The 23,730-nt window shown below is 39.7% G+C and overlaps 1 protein-coding gene across 1 annotated transcript in view; it reads left to right on the plus strand.

Moving 5' to 3' along the window:
- Positions 1-23,730, plus strand: part of CTNND2 (catenin delta 2) — a 736,406-nt gene that overhangs the window by 554,209 nt on the left and 158,467 nt on the right. The window contains exon 11 of the mRNA XM_040630544.1: positions 15,248-15,431. Within this exon, the coding sequence (XP_040486478.1) occupies positions 15,248-15,431 (184 nt within the window). The remainder of the gene's footprint in view (positions 1-15,247; positions 15,432-23,730) is intronic.

Consider the following 23,730-nt stretch of genomic DNA (forward strand, 5'->3'; position numbering starts at 1 on the left):
GGAGCAGAAATATCCCAGCACTCTCTCCCTGTGCTCTACCACCAGTTCCGCCATTGGCTGAACCCAGCTGCAAGCCAGAGGGCGTGGGTGCCTGGGCAACTCAGCACAAGGGCACGGTTGGGTTTTGGGGGGTTTTGTTTTGTTTTCTAAGAACAATGGGAGGGGCACCTGGTGGCTCAGTGGGTTGAATGTCTGCCTTAGACTCAGGTCATGATCCCGGGGTTCTGGGATCAAGGCCCACATTGGGCTCCCTGCTCAGCGGGGAGCCTACTTCTCCCTCTCCCTCTGCCACTCCCCCACTTGTGCTTTCTCTCTATATATATCAAATCAATAAATTCAATCTTTAGAAAAAAGAGCAATGGGGGTTGATAGGAAACTGGAAAAATCAAATGCCTTGAATTCATCATTGAACATCAGTTTTCTTAAGACACCTAGAAACAAAAGCACAAGGGGTTCCCTTGAGGCTAAAGCATAGAGTGTCTACAACCCACTCTCGAAGTCTTAACTTTAACCTTGCTGAAAATCCAGCTAAGCATGGAGGGAGTGTGTGGAATGCCCATTCCACCACCCCACACACTGTCTGGCCGTGCAGACCTTCCTTGTACTTCCTAAGTAGAATGTTCTGTCTGCCTGATTTAACTTAACGAGAGCTTTTGCTGTCCTGGTCTCAGCAGCCCCACGAAAGTTCGTTGAGACCTGAGACCCCTGCCCCCCTTTCCCACTATCCCCCCAGCTGTGCAGAGGAGCTTCACCAAAATTGCCAAATGTTTGTGGAATTGAATTCTTGGGTGGCTTACTCTCTCTGAGGCTTGAAACTGTTCTGCTAGACAAAGAACTAAATGGATGAATAATCAAATCAATGAACAGCTAAAGAATTGAGTGAAGTAGTTGGGTCATGATGACATCAAAGCAGAAGATCTCAGATCAGGAGCTCACTAATCACTTTCCTTCTATCGAAACAGGTAGTTTTTCTGTGTTCTTCAGAAAGAAGTCACAGTGCAAGAAGAGAACATTGATGAACTCAGTTAAATTCTCCATAGCTGAGATATAACTTCCACCGGTTCTTCACCTTGCTAATCTTACCCCCCCCCAAAAAAAATGCTGGTGGCAGAGCACACTTAGACCACTTAGACTTGAATTCCCAGAGATGGGGCCTGCACATAAATATTTTTCTTAATTTTCCTATGGTGGATAGGAAAACTACCATTCTGGCGTAAGACTATGATTGCCCAAATGATATTTCCTTTTTACTGTTGAGAAATGCATTTTTTTACTCAAGTAACTTTTTAGTGGGCATCTACTATTCAACTGATGCCATGAACATTTAAGACTGTCTTCATATCTGTAAGTCTTTGCTCTCTCTCTTTCTGGATAACTGGATGCCTCACTCCCATTCCATGGCTAATTATTCTCATCCTTCAAGGGCCAACGAAAGACCCTCCCCTCTTCCAGGTAGACTTCTGTGATCCCTTCCCTTGGTGATCTTTTGATCACTGAATTCTCATGGCATATCATTTTGACGGTTGGTGGATTTTATCATATACAACCCGATAATGCAAGTTTCCCTTTTCACTGGGCAAGTGCCCGCTTTCTCTCCCCAGGTAGACTCTGCTGTATTCACAGTATGTTACCCAAAGTGCATAACAATTCTTTGTTTTCATAGGCATTTGTAAAATATCTGCTGAAAAATTAAAACCATAGAAATAGCACAAGGAAATGGAAATTTCCCCAAATCTCTAATTGGGTGGTAGATTAGCTTGGGGAATATGAGGTGGGAAGGAAATATGTTTGGAGGAAAATATGCAGTAACAAATGTTCAAATGTGGAGTTACAGAAATGAAACTCAGAAATACAAATTTGAGAATGGTCAGCAGAGATAATAGTTGAGTCTTAATGTTCTTATCCACTGTCATCATATTTTCCATGAAAAATAACCCCTGAATAGAGTGTCTCTAAAAGGCAAGATAATTTGGACTATGAGAGCCTATATTTATATCCCAGCTCTTTCTCTCTTGTTTGTTACCTGTCCTTGGGAGATTTTTGTAACCTCTTAAATCTTTAGTTATGAATCTGTAAAATGAAATCAATAGCAATACCTCTCTCCCAGGGTTGGGGTAAAGAATTAATAAAACAGTTCATGTGACATGGTAATGGTTCAATAAATGAGGGCTTGTGATTACCATTGGCATCGTCATGAAGGAGCAGCAATATGAAACAGTTTTGATTTAATGGAAAATAAGACCTTGTTTTAAAATGAGTGTGGTGGATAGGGAAAGGATTTGTTTTAAATTTGCCCTTCATCTCAATCTGGGTTTTATTCAATATTTTCTCCATGGAAGACTATAGCTGCAAATTTTCAGTAGAGGTCAGGAGAATTAAGGTGTGCAAGAAAAATTATTTGTAAAAGTTGTTTCAAAGTAGAATATTCTTCGTACTATGAACTCGTATGACTTCTTAAAATTTCTCAAGCTACATGACCCGAGGCTAAAAAGAAACTGGCCAAAGATGAAAAGCAGAACATTCTCTTGTGTTCATGTGTGTTGTGCTTCAAAGGACTGCAAACCACATCACCTCTCTCCAATTTCAAGTAGCAGATTTCCATGCCTGACGTCTGTCTGATTGTTCCTGTGCAGCATGGCCAGACTCCTGACCTTCACTTTCACCTACGTGTGTAATGCCCTTAGATGAGCGACTCAGCTGCTCTGTGTCTCAGTTTCTTCATCAGTAAAATGGAAACTGTTGAAGGTTTACATGCGTTAATACATGCAAGATGGTAGCAAAAATCCTGGTGTATAACAAGAACTAAAAATGTTAGGTATATTTGGCTATTTTTCTTCTTTTTTTTTTTTTTTCCTGTGTGCTCTTATTTTGGATGCCCAGCTCAGTCATGCTCTGAAAATCTGAGATCCCTGTACATGAACATCAGCACGACTCAATAATGCCATTCATTCTGTATTCTTTCATTCAGTAGGCACCAATGGATAGCCCACTGGGAGCTAAGCGCTTTCTAATCCTGATTGTGTGAGAGCTGAATTACACTTCCAGCCTGATTCCCAGCTCCTGCTCTTCTCATTCTGCCACCATGTCTTCATCAAGGCAGGTTCTTGGTGAGAACCATAGGAACCAAGGTTGCACTTTAAAATGGCCCAATATAGAAAAGTGTCCGCAGGTATCTTCTTTGCAGGGATTCTTAGCTGAGGATGCTCCCACAAATTCAGTTGGAGTCTTTATGCCGACTCTTGGCAGGAGAAGTGAAGAGGATGTGTGCTTGCTACCTGTAGTATAACAAAGAAAACCTCAAGGAGGTGGCCATCCTTACTTTTGTGCAAGGTTCTATAATTCACATTTGCCTACTTACTCTAAGCCCAGAGAGTTTGGAATGGTGGCCTGGGGCCCTACCAAGAAGCGTGTGGAGCTTTGTAACTTCTGGGTTGTAGTACTGAATACAGGTGCAAACAGCTTAATACCCACTGTCATCCACACAGATAAAGTCATGGCTTTATGGTCAGCAGATGCCCTGCAGTTTCAGGAATTTCCCAGGCTCTGTGTTTACCAAAGATGAAATTAATTTATCTACTCATTTTCAGTAATTCCCATGGTTTGCCAACTATCAACTTCTCCAAAGACCACCAGAAAATCCTACAGATCAAGCAAAGCTAAGTTTACTGGATTTACTACAGTAAGGGAGAATACCACCTTGTAGGAATCAAAAGGGAAATTGGGCAGGGTATTTATAAGGCTGTAGGTCCTTGGCTGGGTGTTTTTAAGGTGGGTATTCCAAGGTGGAAAATAACTGGGATTGGGCAGAGTTTATAACATAATAGCTCTAGACTGGTGGCACAGGGAGGCAGGGGTCATGAAGTGAGTTTTGACAAACAAACTATTACTTTTGATAAGCAAGCTGGTAGTTCACAGTCTAAACTTCCGGAGGCAGGTATTTTCTGGAGCAAGCAATTGGATGAGTCTGTCCCCATATCACTTAACCCAGGGCCCAAAATTATGGTGCTTTCACCTCCCACATTCTGAAAAATCATTATATCATGGAGCTAATTGTCTCTGAATCTCTCTCTTCCTCTCTCTATCTTCTCCCCCTTTTTTTCTTCCTTCCTTCCTCCCTCCCTTCTTCAATCATTTTTGAAAGAGACAAACTTAAGTTACTTTATTTAATACATGTGATTTGGGCTATACAAAACTACACAACCAAAGTGTAAGAAATCATCTTTATTACTACACAGAAGAATATGACAGTTGTCAGATAAAAGAACATAATCTTTAACTGCAGTCACTTTTAGAAAAAGAGGCCCAGGGCCAGATTCCAGAGATTATAAAACTCAGCTTGGGTACTTTGGTGACATTGTTTTCAAGGTCTGGCTTACCCAAGGTCATTGAGAAAGGCTATAGTTTCAAGCAAGCCCAATTTTTTATTCCTAACTCTTGGTAATTGAAAAATAAAGAATTCTATGGTTCATTTACAAAATGCTGTGTTCCAACATGAACCCATGACTTTCACAGATGGTTACTATCAGACATTGACATCTTGTAGGGGAGGAAAATATATCTTTTTTTCCCTCTACCCCCCTTAGGTTCTCTGGCTGGGGTCCTGTAATTTAGACAGGCAAAAGACAGATTAACGAGAGAAAAACAAGTTTATTAACACGAATATGGCACATACATGTGGGAGCACCCAGTGATGGGTAGCTCAAAGAGGTGGTTAGAACTTGGGCTTAGATACCATCTTCAGCTAAACAAAGGAAAAGGGGCTTGGGGCTGCTGGGAGGGGTAGATAGGTTATGAGAAGGTGACTAAGAAAAGTATGGTCAAACATGGTTGTGTGCTAATGTTTGTTTTACAGATCTAAGTTGGTGCTTTCTTCATTGTTAATAACGAGTCATTAAGAGTCCTCCTCTTCCTGGTACAAAAGAGGGAGACATCTTGACAGATGGAAATTTCCTTTATAAATGTAAATTTCCTTTACAAAAGGACAAGTTGTGCCGCTGGAGAGCTTTTTCCATCTGGTGGTTGGTGCTCAGTGGCCTTTCACTCAAAATTATCTATATGCCAAAGAGCTGTATTTAGGGGTGGAATATTTTGGTACCCTTCACCTCCAAATTATTTTCAACTGCAATTACTTAAAAATAAAGTACTGTGGGAAGAGCTTCTTCCTTCTTAGATCTTAGGAGCTGTACTGCCTGGTCCCAGGTGAAGATAAGCCTCATTTCTGATGACTCGAATCTGGCTTGTTATTCCTTTATTGTAAACATTTACTATAATTCAAAAAAGCTTAGATCTACAGAATCCAACTTAAAATGGAAAAAGATATCATAACCACACCCAACTTTGGTTCTTTCTTCAAAAAACCAGTCACCATCTTTTGTCTACAAAACTACCTCGTTTTCATCAAAATTAGTTCCAGCTCTGAAAGCAGTGAAGATCATTTCTTAAATTATTAATAAAAAATTTAAATGAATATGGGCCTCTTGCCTGTACTAATCTATACTGGCATGTTCAATGCTTTTCATGTGCACTACTGGTGCTAAAATTAGAACATCAGAGTGTTGCTGGGATCTGTTTTGGCATTGGAACAAGACAGCACCTCAACATCCATGTCTGTGTCAATAACCAAGTTGTTCTAGAACTTTGAGAATTAAAACCTCGCATCAGGGCCCGGGTAGGTGTAATCAGCTCAAACCAGAATTTGCCTCGTTTGTAAAAGGAAAGATCTGATTTACTTGCTAACGTGAAGAACAGCTCATTCTTCATCCATTCTGGAGTTAACCAAGTGCTGTACCTGTTTTGAAAATAAGCAAGGATAATTCTGCTTGATTCTCAGCATTTAATGCGTATGTGATGCTTTTAGAAAGAGTTGTGTATTGGGGCTAGAAGCCGTCAGTGGCAATAGTAGGGTGGCAGTTTATGGTTATTGAGTCTGAAACTCCAGTTCTTCTGCCTGCTCGCTCCACGCATTTATCACACCCTGCAGCCCTCTCTCATCTCATCACCACCTCTGTGAGACTCTCAACTCAGAAGGATTGGGTGAGTTGAATTCTAAAAGGATTAACCTTCACCTAAGCCCCATGGTCACTGCAGTTTCTTCTCCTGGAATATTAAAGAGGAGAACTTAGAGGTCATTCGTTCTGATCAGCCCATTCCTGGAACTCCGGAAAGAAAACTTGAGAAATTTTGGCCTAAGGAATTACCCATTTTCTTTTCATTTTTAAAATTATATTTAATGGCCTAAATTTAGGTTCTTTACAAATTGGGTGGTGGGAAGCACTTAGCACCAAAAAAACGGATTGCTCTTGGGGAAGGGTGTGCAAAAGTAAGACAAAGCTTCCAGTCCTAACAAAGAATTTTTTTTGCCCACATAGATCCCAGAAATACTGATATTCCATTGATAAAATCCACTAAGGCTCTGTCACACTATCCAGCATCCAATCCTAATTCCCCAAAACAATAATATACAATTACTTACAAGATTTCCTATGATGCATGACACTAAGTGTTTAAATTAAATTCTTCTCTATAGCACTGTTACATCCATCTTTATTACATGTATTTTAAAACACTCTTCCGCACGCGTAACAGAATGACTATCATATCCACTTCCTCACATTACTCTTCTCAAAGTGGCATTCACATAGCACATTTTTAAAAAATAATTTTTATTGTCTTTGAGATATAATTGACATAATGCATTGTGGAAGTTTAAGGTGCATAAGGTGTTGATTTGATACATTTGTATATTGCAAAAGGATTACTGCCTTAGTGTTAGCTAAGGCACCTGTCATGTCACATAACTATCTTTTTTGTGGTGGGAACAGTTAAGGTCTAGTCTCTCAGCAACTTTAAAGTTTATAATACGGTATTGTTGTGTATGATCACCAAGCTGTGCATCAGATCCCCAGAACCTATTTATCTATTCGTTGCATTTTTATACCCTTAAACAATACCTTAATTCTCGTACCTCCCAGCCCCTGATGATTATCATTCTACTCTCTGTGTTTATAAATGTGGCTTTTTAGATCCCACATGTAAGTGATATCATGGTATATTGGTTTCTGTCTGGCTTATCTCACTTAGCATAATGTCCTCAAAGTCCATCTATGTTGTCACGAATGGCAGGATTTCCTTCTTTCTGTGGCCATGTAGTATTCCATGTATATATGCCCCATCTTCTTTATCCATTCATCCACTGACAGAGGTTAAGGTGGTTTTTATATCATGGCTATTGTGAGCAATGCTACAATAAACAGAGAAGTGCAGATATCTTTTCTGTATCCTATTTTCATTTCTTTTAGATATATACCCAGAAATTTGATTGCTGGATAGTATGGTATTTCTATTTTTAACTTTTTGAGGACCCTCCATACTGTCTTCCATAATGAACCCACCAATTTACATTCCCTCCAGCAGTGAATTAGGGTTCCCTCTTCTCCACATCTTCACCAACACTTATCTCTTGTCTTTTTTATACTAGCCAATCTAACAGGTACGAGGTGATACCTCATTGTGGTTTTGATTTGAAGAGTGGTGTCAAGTATCTTTTCATGTATCTGCTGGCCATTTGGGTGTCGTCTTTAGAAAAATATCTATTTTGTTCCTCTGCCCATATTTATTCAAATTATTTATTTTTTGTTAACGAGTTGTAGGAATTCCTTATGTACTTTGGACATAACCCCTGGTTCAATATATGGTTTGCAAATACTTTCACCCATTCCTAGGTGGCCTTTATTTTTTTTTTCTTCTCTTTTTTTGATGCGTAGAAGTTTTTAGTGTGATTTAGTCCCATTAGTTGCTTTTTTACTTTACCCGTTATTATACCAACATTTTGGTAAAGTTTATCATTGACTTAAGGTCAGTGGTTTTATCTTGAAAAGCATTACATGAGGTGGTGTGCAAATCTTGTTGAGGCTATCCCCTGTGTCATCTGGGAGAACTTTCAAGACAGTCCTAATTCACAACCACACCTTGAGGGTCACGACTTCTCAGGGATAGTTGGGAGTGTTTCTGTGATGCACCCAAATACTCAGATGCACACACATAGACACCTGCATGCACACTTGCACGTGCACACATGCACACACGCACAAATGCACACACTTGTGCACACAAGTGCGTGCACACATGCACACACATACACACATGCACACAATCATGCACACAGCATAGAACGAGTGTAGGGTGTCATGGGCCTCCAGATTTTGGTCAGCCATCCTGCACCCACCCAGGACTCCAAGCATGAACAGGTGGGGATAGAGGAAGTAGGTAATCATTTGCCTGCATTCTTCTCTCTTTTCTCCCTTCTCCAGGTGTGTAAATTTTCACTCTCAGAATAAGATGAATGACAGATTCATTTAAAAAGAAATCCTCATAAATACATTAAGTTAATTTTTATTTAGTTGATGAATTAAAAGTAAATGTTTAAAGCATTTATTTAAAATGAATTCAATACAACTTGTCTTTAGTTTGAGCCTTACCCATGTTCAGGGATTGTGTTTTAGGTCTAAAGATTAAAAGCGTATGAGGGGTCATAGGAAAGACTTGCACAGCCACAGGCAGTGTTTGATTTTATCATGATTTAAGACTTAAGATTATTAAAGTACATTTTTTGTCAAACTGAGTTTTTTAAAGATATCCTTTACCTCTTTTAGGGAGAAAAAAAAAACCAAAATTACCCTCTATTAAAATAAAGTAAAGGATCCAATGAAAGTAATTAAGATTTTATTAAAGAAATTTTAATAAACCAATTACTGCTCATGAATATGGATAATCTCAAGGAAAAGAGCCACCCTGTGCCTGAAATAAAAATAAACTATATTTTAAATATATTTAGTATACATAATTAGTTATTTAAATGTCTTCTCAACTAAACCTACTGTCAAAATTATATTTGGAACAGTAATAATTTTATACTGTAAGGGAAAGCTATTGAATACATATAATTAAAGGAAAGATGCTATAAAACAATTTTATTGGAGATTTTAATCTCAAAGAAATTAGCATATTTTCATTGGGTAAATTAAAATTTGCTAGTGACCATCAACCAAAATACTAAAACATCTTTACGTTACTTTCAGATCAGAATAAATGAAGTCGGTTGCGTGGATGCTAAATACCAATGTGAATTCAGTTTATTCCACTGTTTTTTTCACAAATTGACGTTTTAGTACTACCTTGGCTAATTCAGAATTATCAGGGACTTAATAGAAGATAATTACCCAAGTGAAGCATTAGAGATAAGCCTTCTAATGCTAAATTGACTAATGTTTTCTAGTGACACAAATTTTTCTCTACTAGCTGAAAGGAGAATTTCTGTAGAGTCAAGGGTTATAATCTCATTGAAGTAACATTTTGTATTCTCATTTGGATCTTTATTTGTAATCTCTGCTGTTTTATTTCTTTAAATCATGACTTCATTTTGCCGCACTGTAATCCTTACAGAGTGTCCAATGCTTAGAGCACATGTCATCTTATAAGGGTCCATCATTCAGTTGTTAATTCTTGTATTTATTTAGCACCTGTTAGGTGAGCACCTAATATGTGTCAGAGCATATTCTGTGTGTTGGATGTATTCTGTATGCTATGAACACTCAGACCTCTTGCTTTCACGTCGTGGCTAGGACCTTGTTGTGGCAAAGAACAGTGAGCAAAGGGCAAAAGATCAAATAATGAAAAGGCATGGGAAATAGGAATTAGTGATGAGGTCTCTGCTGAAAATTAAAATAGGAGATCTGATAGCAAGTGTCTGGGGAAGTAGTTTAGAATGATCCAGAAAAGTTTCTCTGAGTTTTTGCACATTTAAGGTACTTCTGAGCAGAAAGAAGGATCAACCTTGGAAAGGTCAGGAGAAGAATATTCCAGGCTAAGAGAGTAATAAGTCTAAGATCTGAGCTACACATGAGCTTGTGTGTTCAAGGAGGAGAAACATGGCCATGTTGACCAAAGCAGAAGGACTGTGACAACAATGGACCCTGAGGGTAGGGACTTTTTGTTTTGTTCAGTAATGTAACCTCAGCATCAAACAGAACCTGGCACCTGGTCCTTAATATGCATAGAGTGAATAAATGAATGAGTGATTCAAGATGAACTTAGAGATTTAGGGGAACGCCTGACCGTAAAGCTATAATAAAAGGTTTAATTTTATTTGAAGCTTAGCAATATTTTAAGGGGTTGTGTGGTACTAAATGTTGGCTCCCCAAAGGTGTCCATGTCTTATTTCTCAGAGCCTGTGAATCTTAGATAGCAAAAGGGGCTTTGCAGATGGGATTAAGTTAAAGATCTTGAGATGGGAAGATTGTCCCTGATTACCCAGGTGGGCTCAGTGAGATCCTAAGTATCCTTTTAACAGGGAGGCAGGGGGGTCAGAGTCCAAGAAGGGGATACGATAATGGATGCTGAGGTCAGAGTGAGACAAACCTCAAGCCAAGGAGCACAGGCAAGCCTTTAGAAGTCAAAAAAGACAGGGGGCACCTGGGTCGCTCAGTGGGTTAAGCATCTGCCTTCAGCTTAGGCCATGATCTCAGGATTCTGGGATCCAGCCACACGTCCTCGCCTCCCCCCGACTCTTGCTCTCGTACTCTCTCTCTCTCTCTCAAATCAATAAATAAAATCTTTTTTAAAAAAGAAGTTAAAAAGACAAGGAAGTTCTCTTAGAGCCTCCAGAAGGAGCGCCACCCTGCTGACCTATTTTAGACTTCAGACCCGCAGAATTACAAGATAATAAATCCGTGTTCTTTTAAGCACTAAGTCTGTGGCAACTTGTTATAGCAGCCATGGAAAAATAAAACAGGATTATTCCACATTAAAGAAAGTGGCCATTTAATAAATTGCGAACATGACGACGGATACATTTTTTAAAAGTTAATCACTCAGAGTGCTCCCTTCGGCAGCACATGTACTAAAAAAAAGTTCATCATTTATAATCTAAATTAAAATGCATTTTTTATTTAGTGTCAGTGTTCAGCTGGATCCTCCTTCCTAGATCGTCTGTTCTCTCACAGTATGCTTTATGAAGAGGAAAAGAGAACAAGTGGACCTAAGTTATAAGGACAGGGGTAACTAGGAAAAAACTCTTGTAGAGGGGGAAAAATGAGTCCAGAGACAAAGAGGAGAGGGAAGAGAAGGAATCCCATACAGCGTCTGAGTGTCAGGAGTCCAGGAGTGGCAAATCTGGGTGGTTCTGGCTCAGCGTCCCTCGGGGGGCTGCAGCATCTGAAGGCTTAGCTGGGGCTGGAGGTTCCACTCCCAAGGTGGTCTTCCCATGGCTGTTGGCTGGAAGCCCCAGTTCTTTGCCACATGGTCCTCTTCAGGGCAGCACTTGAAGGTCCCCACAGCATAACAGCTGGCCTCCCCTCAACAAGCAATCCGAGACAGGGCTTGGAGGAAGCCACAGTGCCTTTTCTGTGACCCAGTCTCAGAAGCCACCCACCGTCACCTCCACCATACTGTGTTGATCAGAGCAAGTCTCAAAGTCCAGTGCTCCCAGGGAGAAGGATTGGGTTCCACCATTAGAAGGGGATGTGAAAAGAGAGAATAACAAAAATGTTAAACCAACACAGAAGAAAGAGGAAGGAGTAAAGAGAAATGTGAGCAGAACAACCGTGTCTCATTTCTTTATAGAGAATGCCATATATGGCTGTTTTTCTCACTAATCTCTTTCTGTCTACCAGGACTAATATGTGTGTGTGTGTGTGTGTGTGTGTGTGTGTGTGTGTGTGTGTGAGAGAGAGAGAGAGAGAGAGTATAGGTGTGCATATGTATATGTGAGGATATGTGTATGTGTGTCTGTGTGAGTGTGTGTCTGTCTATAGCAAAACAGCTATAGAGCTCCTGGCTGTTACCCACATTTGACTTCGGCCAAGAATGTCAGCCTTTATCTCCAATGGCCCCAGAGACTTGTTGGTCTACACTCAAGCTTGTCTCTGTCTCCAGAGTTTTGAGGGCTCCCTGCAACTGGTTGACTGAACTCCCCCCCGAAAAAAATTCTGCCACATCGCATCTGCTTGACCAAGTTGTCATCCAAGCAGAGGTGATAAAAGCTGCCTCTGATCAGAGGTCCACTGTAGCTCTCATGGGTCAGGAAGCACTTGGGGGTTGCAGATGTGAATTAATATAAGAAGTTCGGAGCCGGGGTCAAGTGCTGTGATGAGCTCTCTGGAATGTGAAACACAGATGGAGCCAGCCTGGAAAGGTGCAATGAATGGGGACTAAAAGACTTCTGTCCATGCTCGGTTCTGAATGAGGTTACACTAATTAATGAATTAATGAGGAAGGTAATAGAGAGAAGAGCCCAATAAAGAGTTATCTTGGACCGTCTCCTTTCCATCTGTTCACTTCCTATCAGATGTTAGATTAGGCCCTTATATTTCCTTTGATTTTCCCTTCTTCTTACCTTTTATTTGTGATTTTTGGAAACCAGTAGGAGTGCCTGGGTGGCCCAGTCAGTTAAGGGTCTGACTCTTGATTTCAGCTCAGGTTGTGATTTCAGGGTCATGAGATCGAGCTTCGCATTGGGCTTTGCGTGCAGTGGGAATTCTGCTGGAGATTCTCTCTGTCCCTCTCCCTATGACCTCACTCCCACCACGTTCACACTCTCTCTCTCTCTCTAATTAAAAAAAAAAAAAAAAAACAGTAAAAATTGCTTTATTATCACAGAATGCTTTTAGATTCTTTTAAATTAATTGCATGTAAAAATGCAAAAATCTCTCTTTTACTATTTAGCTTTTAGAGGAAATATATTTTACAGCAAAACGTACCACCCATATTTTAGAACATTTACATGCCCCAATTGTATTTTTTTTAAGATTTTATTTATTTGTTTGAGAGAGTGAGAGATCATGAGCAGAGGGGAGGGGCAGAGGGAGAAGCAGTCTACCTGCTGAGTGGGGAGCCGGACATGGGGCTCTATCCCAGGACCCTGAGATCATGACCTGAGCCGAAGGCAGGCGCTTAACTGACTGAGCCACCCAGGTGCTCTGATATTAATTTCATTTTAATGTGCTTTTTAAGTTTGCAAATCTATTTTATTAGAAAAAAATTCTTATTAAGATTGCAAATGAGTGTATTTTGAGTAACTAAAATTTAATAAAATATTTAATACAATGAATACACAGGTTTATATATTATTTAAGACAAGGTAATTGTATATGATAATATTGCTAGCATTTCAAATGCATCCAAATCAGAATATATTTTGGGGTGCCTTCTGTGTACCACTGAGCATTTTTTGTGTACCCAATTTACAATACTAATGGCAATGCAAACCTGCACACAGAAGTTTATAGAAAATGGTCTATATGCTAAAGCAGGGTGGGAAAAATCTTTCTATAAAGGGCCAGATAGTAAATTGTTTAGGTTTTGTGGGTCATACAGTCCTTGATACAAATATTCAGCTCTTCCTTTGTAGGCCATAGACCTTATGTAAATAAACAGGCAGAGCTATGTTCCAATAAAACTTTATTTACAAAAACAAGCAAGCAGGATTTGCCCTCAAGCCAACCCTCTATACTAAAGGATTGTTATACATCCTGGGCACCAAAAACATTTTATTTCCCTTGCATTTACCTCAATAAAGTTCCCAACAAATGTTATTTTGTTAGACAGTTGAAAAGAGTTTGTCCAGGGGCGCCTGGGTGGCACAGCGGTTAAGCATCTGCCTTCGGCTCAGGGCGAGATCCCGGCGTTCTGGGATCGAGCCCCACATCAGGCTCCTCTGCTGTGAGCCTGCTTCTTCCTCTCCCACTCCCCCTGCTTGTGTTCCCTCTCTCGCTGACTGTCTCTATCTCTGTCAAATAAATAAATAAATAAATCTTTAAAAAAAAAAAAAAAGAAAAGAAAAGAGTTTGTCTGCAAACACCTGTGTGGCTCAGTCGGTTAAGCGTCTGTCTTTGGCTCAGTTCATGATCCCAGGACCTTGGAACCAGGCTCCTTGCTCAGTGGGGAACCTGCTTCTTCCTCTGCCTGCTGCTCCCCCTGCTTGTGCTTGCTCTCTCTCTCTGTCAAATAAATAAAGTCTTTTTAAAAAAGGAAGAGTTTTGTCTGTACAGTCAAATTTTTATAGAACCGATTTAAAACTGTCCCTTCAGTTGCTAACAATCCAACATTATCAATTTTCAGATTAATATTATTAATGCCCTTGTAAGTTCAACATATGCCATGAAAGATACTAATAAATTTCAGAATACTTGTGTTTTGTTTGTTCTATTCATAACACAACAAATGAGACACAATCTCGCCTTAAAATTTATTGAAAGCTTATTTAAAAAGTAAGATGGAAGTCGTATTTCTAAGGACAACCATGATAGTTTATTCTCAGTATCTGCAGTGATGATGTCTATTTAGATTAGTCTTAAGAGAAAATACAACCCTTCTTTCATAACAAAGTAGAATATAATTCTGTTTCTTTTACCTTTCTGTGTTCTGTTTCGAACAATAACAAAAAATACTTTAAAAGCATTTTCAAATATTAGAACTTCTATCCAATACTGATGACCTTTTCTAAACTCAATCCCATTTTAAGGTTTTGCTTAAAAATATTTAAAAGCCTAAAAAATTCCACCTGACCTAAGACTTTTGCTTTTGCTCTGCCTACATTAATGACTGTTATAGTCTGTCCACTGCAGACATGCCCTCCACTTTCTACTGCTCTCTGTCCTTAGTTACATAAGGAAGACCAATCTCTAGGTCCTCCATGAGCATTGCTTTCTGAGAAAAATTGACAAAGCTGTCACAAGTGATAGTAAATTTAAATGCCTTGTTGAGCCCGTTGTCATCAGACCCGGTACTGGATTTTCATAAGGTCCTGCAGAATGGTGGCTGGGTCTAGGTAGAGGCCAAGTCAGTCAGACAGTCCATATGTGCATATTGAGGTCTAAGATAAAACCAAGATGTCCTACTGGTTCGTAGCTCTCTTCTGTCCTGGTTAGATCTTCGATACTTGGTCCCATGGTATTAATAGTAAACAGAAGTCTGGTTGGTATCCTCCATTCAGATCAGATCTCAACCTGTTACTCATCATGATGGCACAAAGACGATCATAACACAAGTCTTCTGCCCACTTGTCAGGTTTTCACAGTGCCCCTTCAGTGGGTTCTCACACGGGTTCTAAAATTAAGAGTGTGTTCTAGGACATGTGCTCATACTCTCTTTGTCCGTCCTGCCCATGCTGTTAACTTGATGAGGGAAGACACTTTGGGGAGAAGAAAACAAGAGTGGCCATCCCAAAGCTCTGTGTATGTGTGTCTTGCAGGAGTCCTTTGGAACCTCTCATCTTGCGACGCACTCAAAATGCCAATCATCCAGGACACTCTGGCAGTGTTGACCAATGCCGTGATTATCCCCCATTCGGGCTGGGAAAATTCACCTCTTCAGGATGATAGGAAAATACAACTGCATTCCTCACAGGTGCTGCGAAATGCCACTGGATGCCTAAGGTGAGTCCCATCCTGGCGGCCTCCTCCTGCTGTCATACACTTTCTGTTTCTATAATTTCAACCGCTGTTTCACTGAAGATCAGAGTGTCCCAGAAAGATGAGTGTTGACATGGTAAAGGAGGATAAGAAGCTAGTAAAGACCATTCTAATGAGGTACTAAGGGAGGGGAAGGTATCTTCCACTGTAAGTTTTTTACTTACTTAACGTGTTTTCTTGGGTCTTGGGCAAAAAAGAAACATTTTCATTCCCACCAAAAATTATTAGTTTTTTAAAGACAATAGTTCACAGTAATTTGCCATGTTATAATATATTATGCATATAGAATAACCAGGCAGGCCAGCTGGTTGGGGGACAGTCTATGGCATACACAGAGGGATCTAGTTAACTGTCATCGCTAGTTAGTTTTGTTTTTTATTTTTAAAAAATTTTCTGTGTGACTGCCAGAACCTCTAATTGCTTAGAGGTAACTTTTTAATAAAGCCTGTTGCATGAAATTTTTTAAAATAATAAAAGTAGCAAATATGTTCTAATTTTCTTTCAAGGCATTTTTACAAAAATCATCCCCCAGAAATCTCTTGAGAAACCTTAGAATCATCTTTACTTTTGTTTAATTTTTGCTCTTAGAAAAGAATGTAATAATCAAGATACAGTTTTTCCAGTCTCTGGAAATTGTGCTCCCAAGAATGCTGTATTTTGTACCAAAGTTGGAAATCTCTGCTGGATAAACTTAATGATGAGATGAGGGCAAAAGGGTGACTCAGAAGAACACCCAGTCAAATAATCTATATTTCAAACATAAAGTGTGCAAGATTGTTTTAGCTGGGCTGCCTCAAAGCTGTCATTTCTCCTACAGTTGATTGGTTTCTAGGTGCAAAAACCAGTCTCTCCTGAGAAGGAACAAAATCACCTTGGTGACATTAATAATAATTATCTCATGAATATTTATAACAATCCTCCCAACCTCCAGTCTTGAGAGGAGAGGTGTGTTTGTGTAAATGTGCGTGCATAGCGGGACATAAAGTGAGTCTGCCTCCATAAATATCAATGTGTGTTCACAGACAGGAATAGGAAATCCTCTAACGATTTTGCTTTTTCCTCAAGGTCATGAAATAATGATCTTTGGACATGATTTCTCTGGCAAAGCTTTACCATAAGCCAAATTTACAGTTCTCCAAAACTCCCTGTTGAGACATTTATTTTATAACCTCTTACATTCTGTTATCCTTCAGAAACCTCCTGCCCCACCAGAAGAAATATAACTCCTTCCAAAGCTGAAACTGTAGGCACTTCTCACTTTTTATACCTGATTTTTCTAGTTCAGTTATTTGCAACTATTATAGGTAGTTTTTCCCCCCTTCTGGGCATCTTTGACTTACAAAGAGAGGAAGGAAGAAAGGGAGGTAGGGAGGAAGGAAGGGAGGGAGAGAGGGAGGGAGGAAATGGTCTGTTGTTCCTAATCATGGAAAAAGTGCCTCAGAATCAACTGTAGAAGGATGGTCAGTAAAGACCTCGTTAACTGTCAGTTAAATTTTTCTCTGAATGATACAGTAATGTAATTATACATTCAAGATGTCTGGCTTATGGATGTAGGCCACTGTCATTAAGAGCATACATTCAACACCATTTGATGAAAAGTCAGGTGAAGAAGCTAGACTGCATAGGTTCTGGGGTCCCCTTGGTTAGGTCATCTAGCTGAATTCAGCGTCTGGGTTGTGAACTAGAGCGAAGGTAGGTCAGATCAAGATGATCCTCCATTCCTCTCTGTTCACACACACAGAAGCTTGGCCCTAGTGCTTTAGCTGCTGAATATGGCTGGGAGCAACCACATCATAGGAAACAAAAAAGGGGGACATCTCATTTAGAAACCATTTCATGTAGCCAAATTGGGTTTCCTTGATCAAGATGGAACCAGGTTTAGGGATTTTTTTTTTCTTAGTTCTGAGTTACCTTGTGATTGGCAAAGCAAAACTCGTCAATATATGGTGAATACTTCCCCCTTAATTCATTGACCCTCTGCCCTTCTACAGAAAGAAATAGTAATTTCTCCCCTCAGTCGAATGTGTTCGTGAATCATTCCACAGTGATGAGCAGGTTGAACTAGAGAGGAAGAAAATAGCCTTGGGAAGGGGGCTAAAATGCATTTATCAAATACTCAGTGGATACAAAGTTTCCAGAAATTTCTACTAATACTTGGCACTTAACTTACAGCCAGTGTTGGCAACACACCAGAATAGTCACAAATGTTTTTTATCATGATAGAAGATTCTAGATTTAAATTTTTGAGGTTATATACATTCTTGATTTTTCCAAGAAAGCCTAGCTTTTTATTTACATTAAAGAAATTACTTCTTGTGTTGTTCCTGCCTTTCAACAGTATTAACCATGAGCATTTGCTGAGTGTCTGCTATGTGCCCAGGAGGGACCCAGGAGGCAGAAATAAATAAGGCCCAGCAAAAGTTCTCCTGGAACTGCAGAAATGATTTGAATATACTCCTTAAAATGTAAATTAACAACCAGATTGTCTCAATTTATAAACTAGATCTGGGCTTGTGCCTTTGCAAGGAACATTTTCTTCTACCAAAATATTTAGAAAGAATTTGGTGCTTTGGTGCTTCTTAAAGGAAGGAAAAATCATAGCAATTGTCCTTTTTTGTGTTACTAAATGTATATCGCATATAAAGTGACACAGTGAATTCGTACACAAAACGATATAACAAGTTTGTATAGCATTCGCATACTTTGCTCTGGTCTAATATAGCTTTGATTTTGAAAGTTGCCTAAATTGTATAAAATGCCAAATTTACATGTTATAATTCTTTTCCAATGCATCATGAGTACCACTATCATATTCCATAAAATCTGGCTAGAATGTTAAGTGGTATGATTCAGGACCTTGTTTAGCTGGTAACAGAGAACCAGCTGCATTTGGCCTACAAAATATATCTGCCTGCTCATGGGCATGTAAGGAATTCAACAGACAACTCTGAGAAGAATTGTGACTAAGTTGGTATAAACCATATTAAGTGTCACAAGCGGCAAACAATTCATTTCATTTCATGTGATTTCTGGATATTTCACTGTGAAGGCAAACCTTCAAAAAATAATATAAAGTATGCACACAATATTTCTTATTCCTCCCTTTTTTATATCTTATTCCTTATTAGGGAAGCATTTTTAAAACTAAGGCATTATTGTTGAGGACCATCCTGTTGTATTAAAATTCTTTTCAGGTATTTATTTTTATGTATTTCAACTTCTAGAAATCCTCCACAGTCTTTAAGGATCAGGAGTTACACATAATTCAATCCTTGTCATAATTATACATTTTATAAATTTATTTTGAGAGTGTGATTTTCTCATTACCATTCATTATCAGATAACACTTGGAATTTTAAAAATTACAAGTAGCAATGTACATGAGTCACTATTTAAGTATTTCTGATATGTGAGATGTCAGTTAAATTTAATTCAGTTAGCTGTCCTCAGGTGATATTTTCCCTAATATTAAGTTGGAATGGAAACTCTCCTTTCTCATGAATTCTAGAGAAATTGAAGAATGGAGCTGTGTGTGTGTGTGTGTGTGTTTGTGTGTGTGTGTGTGTGTGTGTGTGTTCATTCATTTCAAGGTTTGACCTGGCAATATGATGTTTATTAACTAATTCTATGCATTGTCAATAGAGACAAGATTTTCTTTTTTTTTTTTTTTTGAGGAAGAAATGATATTTTTATAATAATATTTTTATTGTATGTATATATTATATATTTTATTATGTTATGTTAGTCACCATACAGTACAGCCCCAGTTTTTGATGTAAAGTTCCATGATTCATTACTTGCGTATAAAACCCGGTGCACTATGCAATACGTGCCCTCCTTAATACCCATCACCAGCCTATCCCATCCCCCCTGCCCCGAAGCCCTCAGTTTGTTTCCCAGAGTCCATAGTCTCTCATGCTTCATTCCCCCTTCTGTTTACCCCCCTTTTCTTCTTCCCTTTCTTCTCCTACCGTTCTTCCTACTTATGTTCCATAATTGAGTGAAACCATATGATAATTGTCTTTCTCTGCTTGACTTATTTCGCTTAGCATTATCTCCTCCAGTGCTGTCCATGTTGCAGCAAATGTTGAGAAATCGTTCTTTTTGATAGCTGAGTAATATTCCATTGTATATATGGACCACATCTTCTTAATCCAGTCATCTGTTGAAGGGCATCTCGGCTCCTTCCACGATTTAGCTATTGTGGACAATGCTGCTATGAACATTGGGGTGTATATGGCCCTTCTCTTCACTACGTCTGTATCTTTGGGGTAAATACCCAGTAATGCAATGGCTGGATCATAGGGTAGCTCAATTTTTAACTTTTTAAGGGAACTCCATAAAATTAAATGAACAGTTTGATTCACAAAATCTCTGTCTTCCAAGGACCAGAAATTTCTGTTTCAAATATATTGTTTATTCTTGTATTTATTGTATGTTTGATAGCTCATGGTTGGTAGGTTGGGAAGCCAGTACTTAAACTCACACCCTGATTCCTGGTCCAGACCACTCCCACTATTCCACATGGAAAGGCAATACAGTGTCCTATGAGATCGGTGCTCAGAGCAACACAACCAACTGAGCACCCAGCTGTGGATGGACTCACTCCCCTTTGTGTTGGCTCCTTTACTTTGCCTCTCGACAGCTCCTGAGTGGCATCCTCTCAGCCAACATTCATCCAAATTGCCTACAGTTGCCAACTGTCTTCCCCCTCCTCCCTTTCTCACTTCCCATTCTCCTCTCCTAAGGGCTCAAGTATGGAGTAGGAGGCACCCTGGAGAGTTAGTCATGGATCCCCCACGTCAGCCTCTTCTCTCCGCCTCCACCTTAAACCTTAATTTAGCAATTAGTCAGAGCAATGGATGCCTTTTTTTTTTAAGATAAGACTATGTTTTAAGACATACCCTAGATAATAAAGTTGACATTATTTTTCCAGTACTCAGACTCCTCCATTCTCTTACTGATCACTTAATTCTCTTTTACTGATGGCTCCACTCTTTTCCCAGGGTAGTATTTCCTACTCCAGGTGGCTTGCAGCTCCAGTAGGAGCTTTTGATAGGTAAAAGTAAATTTCTCTGATCACTAATGGAGAGCATTATTCTAAATTTTTGTTCCTATCAGGATTCAAACTTGTTTATGTCATTTCAGGGTGGGAAGCCGAGGTTAAGAATTTCAGCAATTACTATTCTAAAAGAGATCACCTTTTCATCTTTCAGAAAGAAAAAAAATATTATAAATGCAAATTGTACCACTCATAAGTGTTCAAAAGCTTATCAGAGGGAAATTTAAGTTAGAAAAAAAAGCCTAAGCCTTCCTAAGCTAAAATCTGAAACACTAACACTGTCCAACGTTTAGGTAATTCCATACAGTCTTAATAAACTCTGTCCAGTTTCTCAAACCTTCTCTTTGGCAGTGATATTGTACCAATACTGATGGTGGTACCAACCCCTCCTGCCAGCCTCATGCATGGAGCACACTCACGGGGAATGTTCCAAAGAGAAGAGACTCTTACCTTTGCCTTCTCTAAAAAAGCACAGTAAATCTCCATGGAAAGATGTTATATCATGTTGACATAGCAAAAATTTAAGCACATATGAAATATAAAATGGAAAGTTAATGCCTTTAGTCCTTTTCCATTTAAAATTCATTTTGTGGTAGGAAATGGAATTTTTCAAAAGCGAATCTCTATTTGTTCCTGAAGTATCTATCTGTCACTGGGGAAAGGGGATAGAAATGGAAAAAAAAGAAATCTCTTAAATTTTGTTGGAGGAGTGAGTTGATAAGAATGATGGTGGCTGGATGGTGGGGCTCCAGGCGGCAGTGGCAGGTGGGGCCAGTGGACATTGGAGCTGCTGGTGATTAGTGCATGTCAGGCTCTCTCTCCACAAGCTTCCTTCTACCAGTGTCCACCCTGGACACACACTTACATTCCCCTTCTTCCTCATCCTTCCTCTTTTCTGATGTTTGTCTTTTGCTCCAATGCTGTGCAATTTAAGCTTTAATTTTTGATAAAAGCCATTTTAAAATATGGCCTAAAATAAATGTGATAAAATGTTAGATAAGGCATAGGCCATAAGTATTCATGAAGTTACTAGATTAGTTCTTTTTCCTTCATATTATGATTAAGGAGTCCTCCAGGAAACTACTCTCCTCTGGCCTAAATCAGGCAAGTCAGACCTTGAAAGAGATTCAGTTCTTTACTCACAGTTGTTTGATTGTACAATGTATAATCAAATACGCTTCCTAACTTGTGGCCAAAATAATCATCTTCACCCAAAACATGTATTGACCAACCGCAGCCTGAGTGCTGAACAGTGAAGGTCAGACTGGCTGAGACTGTGAACAATCTCATTTTGGCTGAGATCATTGTAATGGGTTAAATAAGTGCCCTGACCACCAAAAAAATTTATGTCTACCAGGAACCTCAGACTGTGACCCTATTTAGAAATAGGGTCTTCATAGATAAAATTATTTAAATTAAGATGAGGTCATACTGAATTAGGGTGGGCCCAAATCCAATGGATGGTGTCTTTATAAGAAGAGGACATACACACTTGGGAGAAGGCCATGTGAAGACAGAAGCAGATATTGGAGTGAGGCAGGGATAAGCCAAGGAACGTGCAGGCATTGCTGAAAGACACTAGAAGCTAGGAAAAGGCAAAGAAGGATTCTTCTCCAGAGCCTTCAGTGGGGGCATGGCCCTGCTGACACCTTGATTTTGGACTTCTAATCTCTCAAACTGTCAGAGAATAAGTTTCTGTTGCTTTAAGCCCCCCAGTTTATGGTACCTTATTCTGGGAGCCTTAGGAGTGTCCTACAGTCACCCTAGGAAGTAGTCCAGAGGGGGCCTTGAAAGCCAGTGAGCCACCAGAAAACACAGCAGGGGAAGGGAAAAAACTGCAAATAATTCAGAGAAACTGCCCATCCCCAGTGTTCACACACAGGAACAAACCACCCAGATAGGGAGCTGTTTTTTTCTTTTTGTTTTTCTCTAGGCCAGCATCCTCCATAGCTCAGGTGCAAGGCCAAACCATGGGATCGGGCTCTGCAAGCCCAGGTGTGGCGGCCTCAGCCAAAGGAGGTTCACCTGAAGCCTCTCGACTGGGTGGCAATTAAATAAGCATCTCCTCACATGTGGTCTCGCTTCTGTATTCTCTGTTTCTATTGATGAGCCCACCTCCTATTTCCTCCAGTCTTTAAACTACCTTCTGAAAGTTCTGCAGAACTCTTTGATGCTCTAGACAGCCAGAAGTCATTCTGGTTCTCAGGCAGGGCACAGGACATGGTAGAAGGATCATCGAAGGAGGTTGGCTCCTACAGCTGACTGCAGAATGAGTGCTTTCTGGATTTCGCATAAGACATGACTGTGTTTCCCATTTAGAGTATCACAAATCAATATCCTAAAGACCCCTGGCATGGCCATTATCATCATTTCAGAGTGAACTATAGGTGAAGCCTTGCTGAGTATTCTTTTTTACCATGTAATCTGCCAGCTCGGTACGACAGCTCCAATCTATTACTGTACGGCTGTGTCCCATTTAGTCATGCATACTTAGGACTCTATCTCCAGCCAAAGTATTTGCATAAGGCTGGCTTTGCTAACTTCCACAGCTCATTTCCTAGAGCCGCTGAGTCATTTATTTATTTTTATTATTCTATTCCCACTTCATCATCTTGTCCTGAAGGACAACAATATACAACCCTAATTTTTCCATCTATCTTGTGTACACGAGAATGTTATTAAGCCCATCAAAGGAGCTGCACTGCGCCTTTGCTTATGAGTATAATTAAACTCAGGCCCTCGATTAGTCATTTTAACCCATGTAATGGATGAGCACTTGGTCCCATGGAGCCACTAATTCTGGAGTGACCTTGAGAAAGCCCGTTCACCGAGCAATACTAGTGATAATCACACTCGGGCTGGAAAGCTCCAAGGACATTTATTTCATCTGGTTTACATCTTGCATTAGCCACAGGTAAGAGGAGGAATTATTATCACTTTCATGTTAAGTTCAGGTGGTTGCCAATATTATTCGACCATTAAAACAATCTGTTTTGTCGCCGTGACTTATTCATGCATAACCGAAAGCCTCTACCTCCCTCTCTCCTTCACCTGTTTTGCCCATCCCCCACACCCTGCCCTCTAGCGAACATCAGTTTGTTCTCTGTATTTATGGGCTGGTGGCTTCTGCTCTTTTTGTTTGCTTGTTTGTTTAGATTCCACATGGAAGTGCAATCATAATGGTGTCTTTCACTGTCTGAC

The sequence above is a fragment of the Ursus maritimus genome, unplaced genomic scaffold (genome assembly GCF_017311325.1).
Source record: "Ursus maritimus isolate PB19 unplaced genomic scaffold, ASM1731132v1 scaffold_15, whole genome shotgun sequence".
Lineage (NCBI taxonomy): Eukaryota > Metazoa > Chordata > Mammalia > Carnivora > Ursidae > Ursus > Ursus maritimus.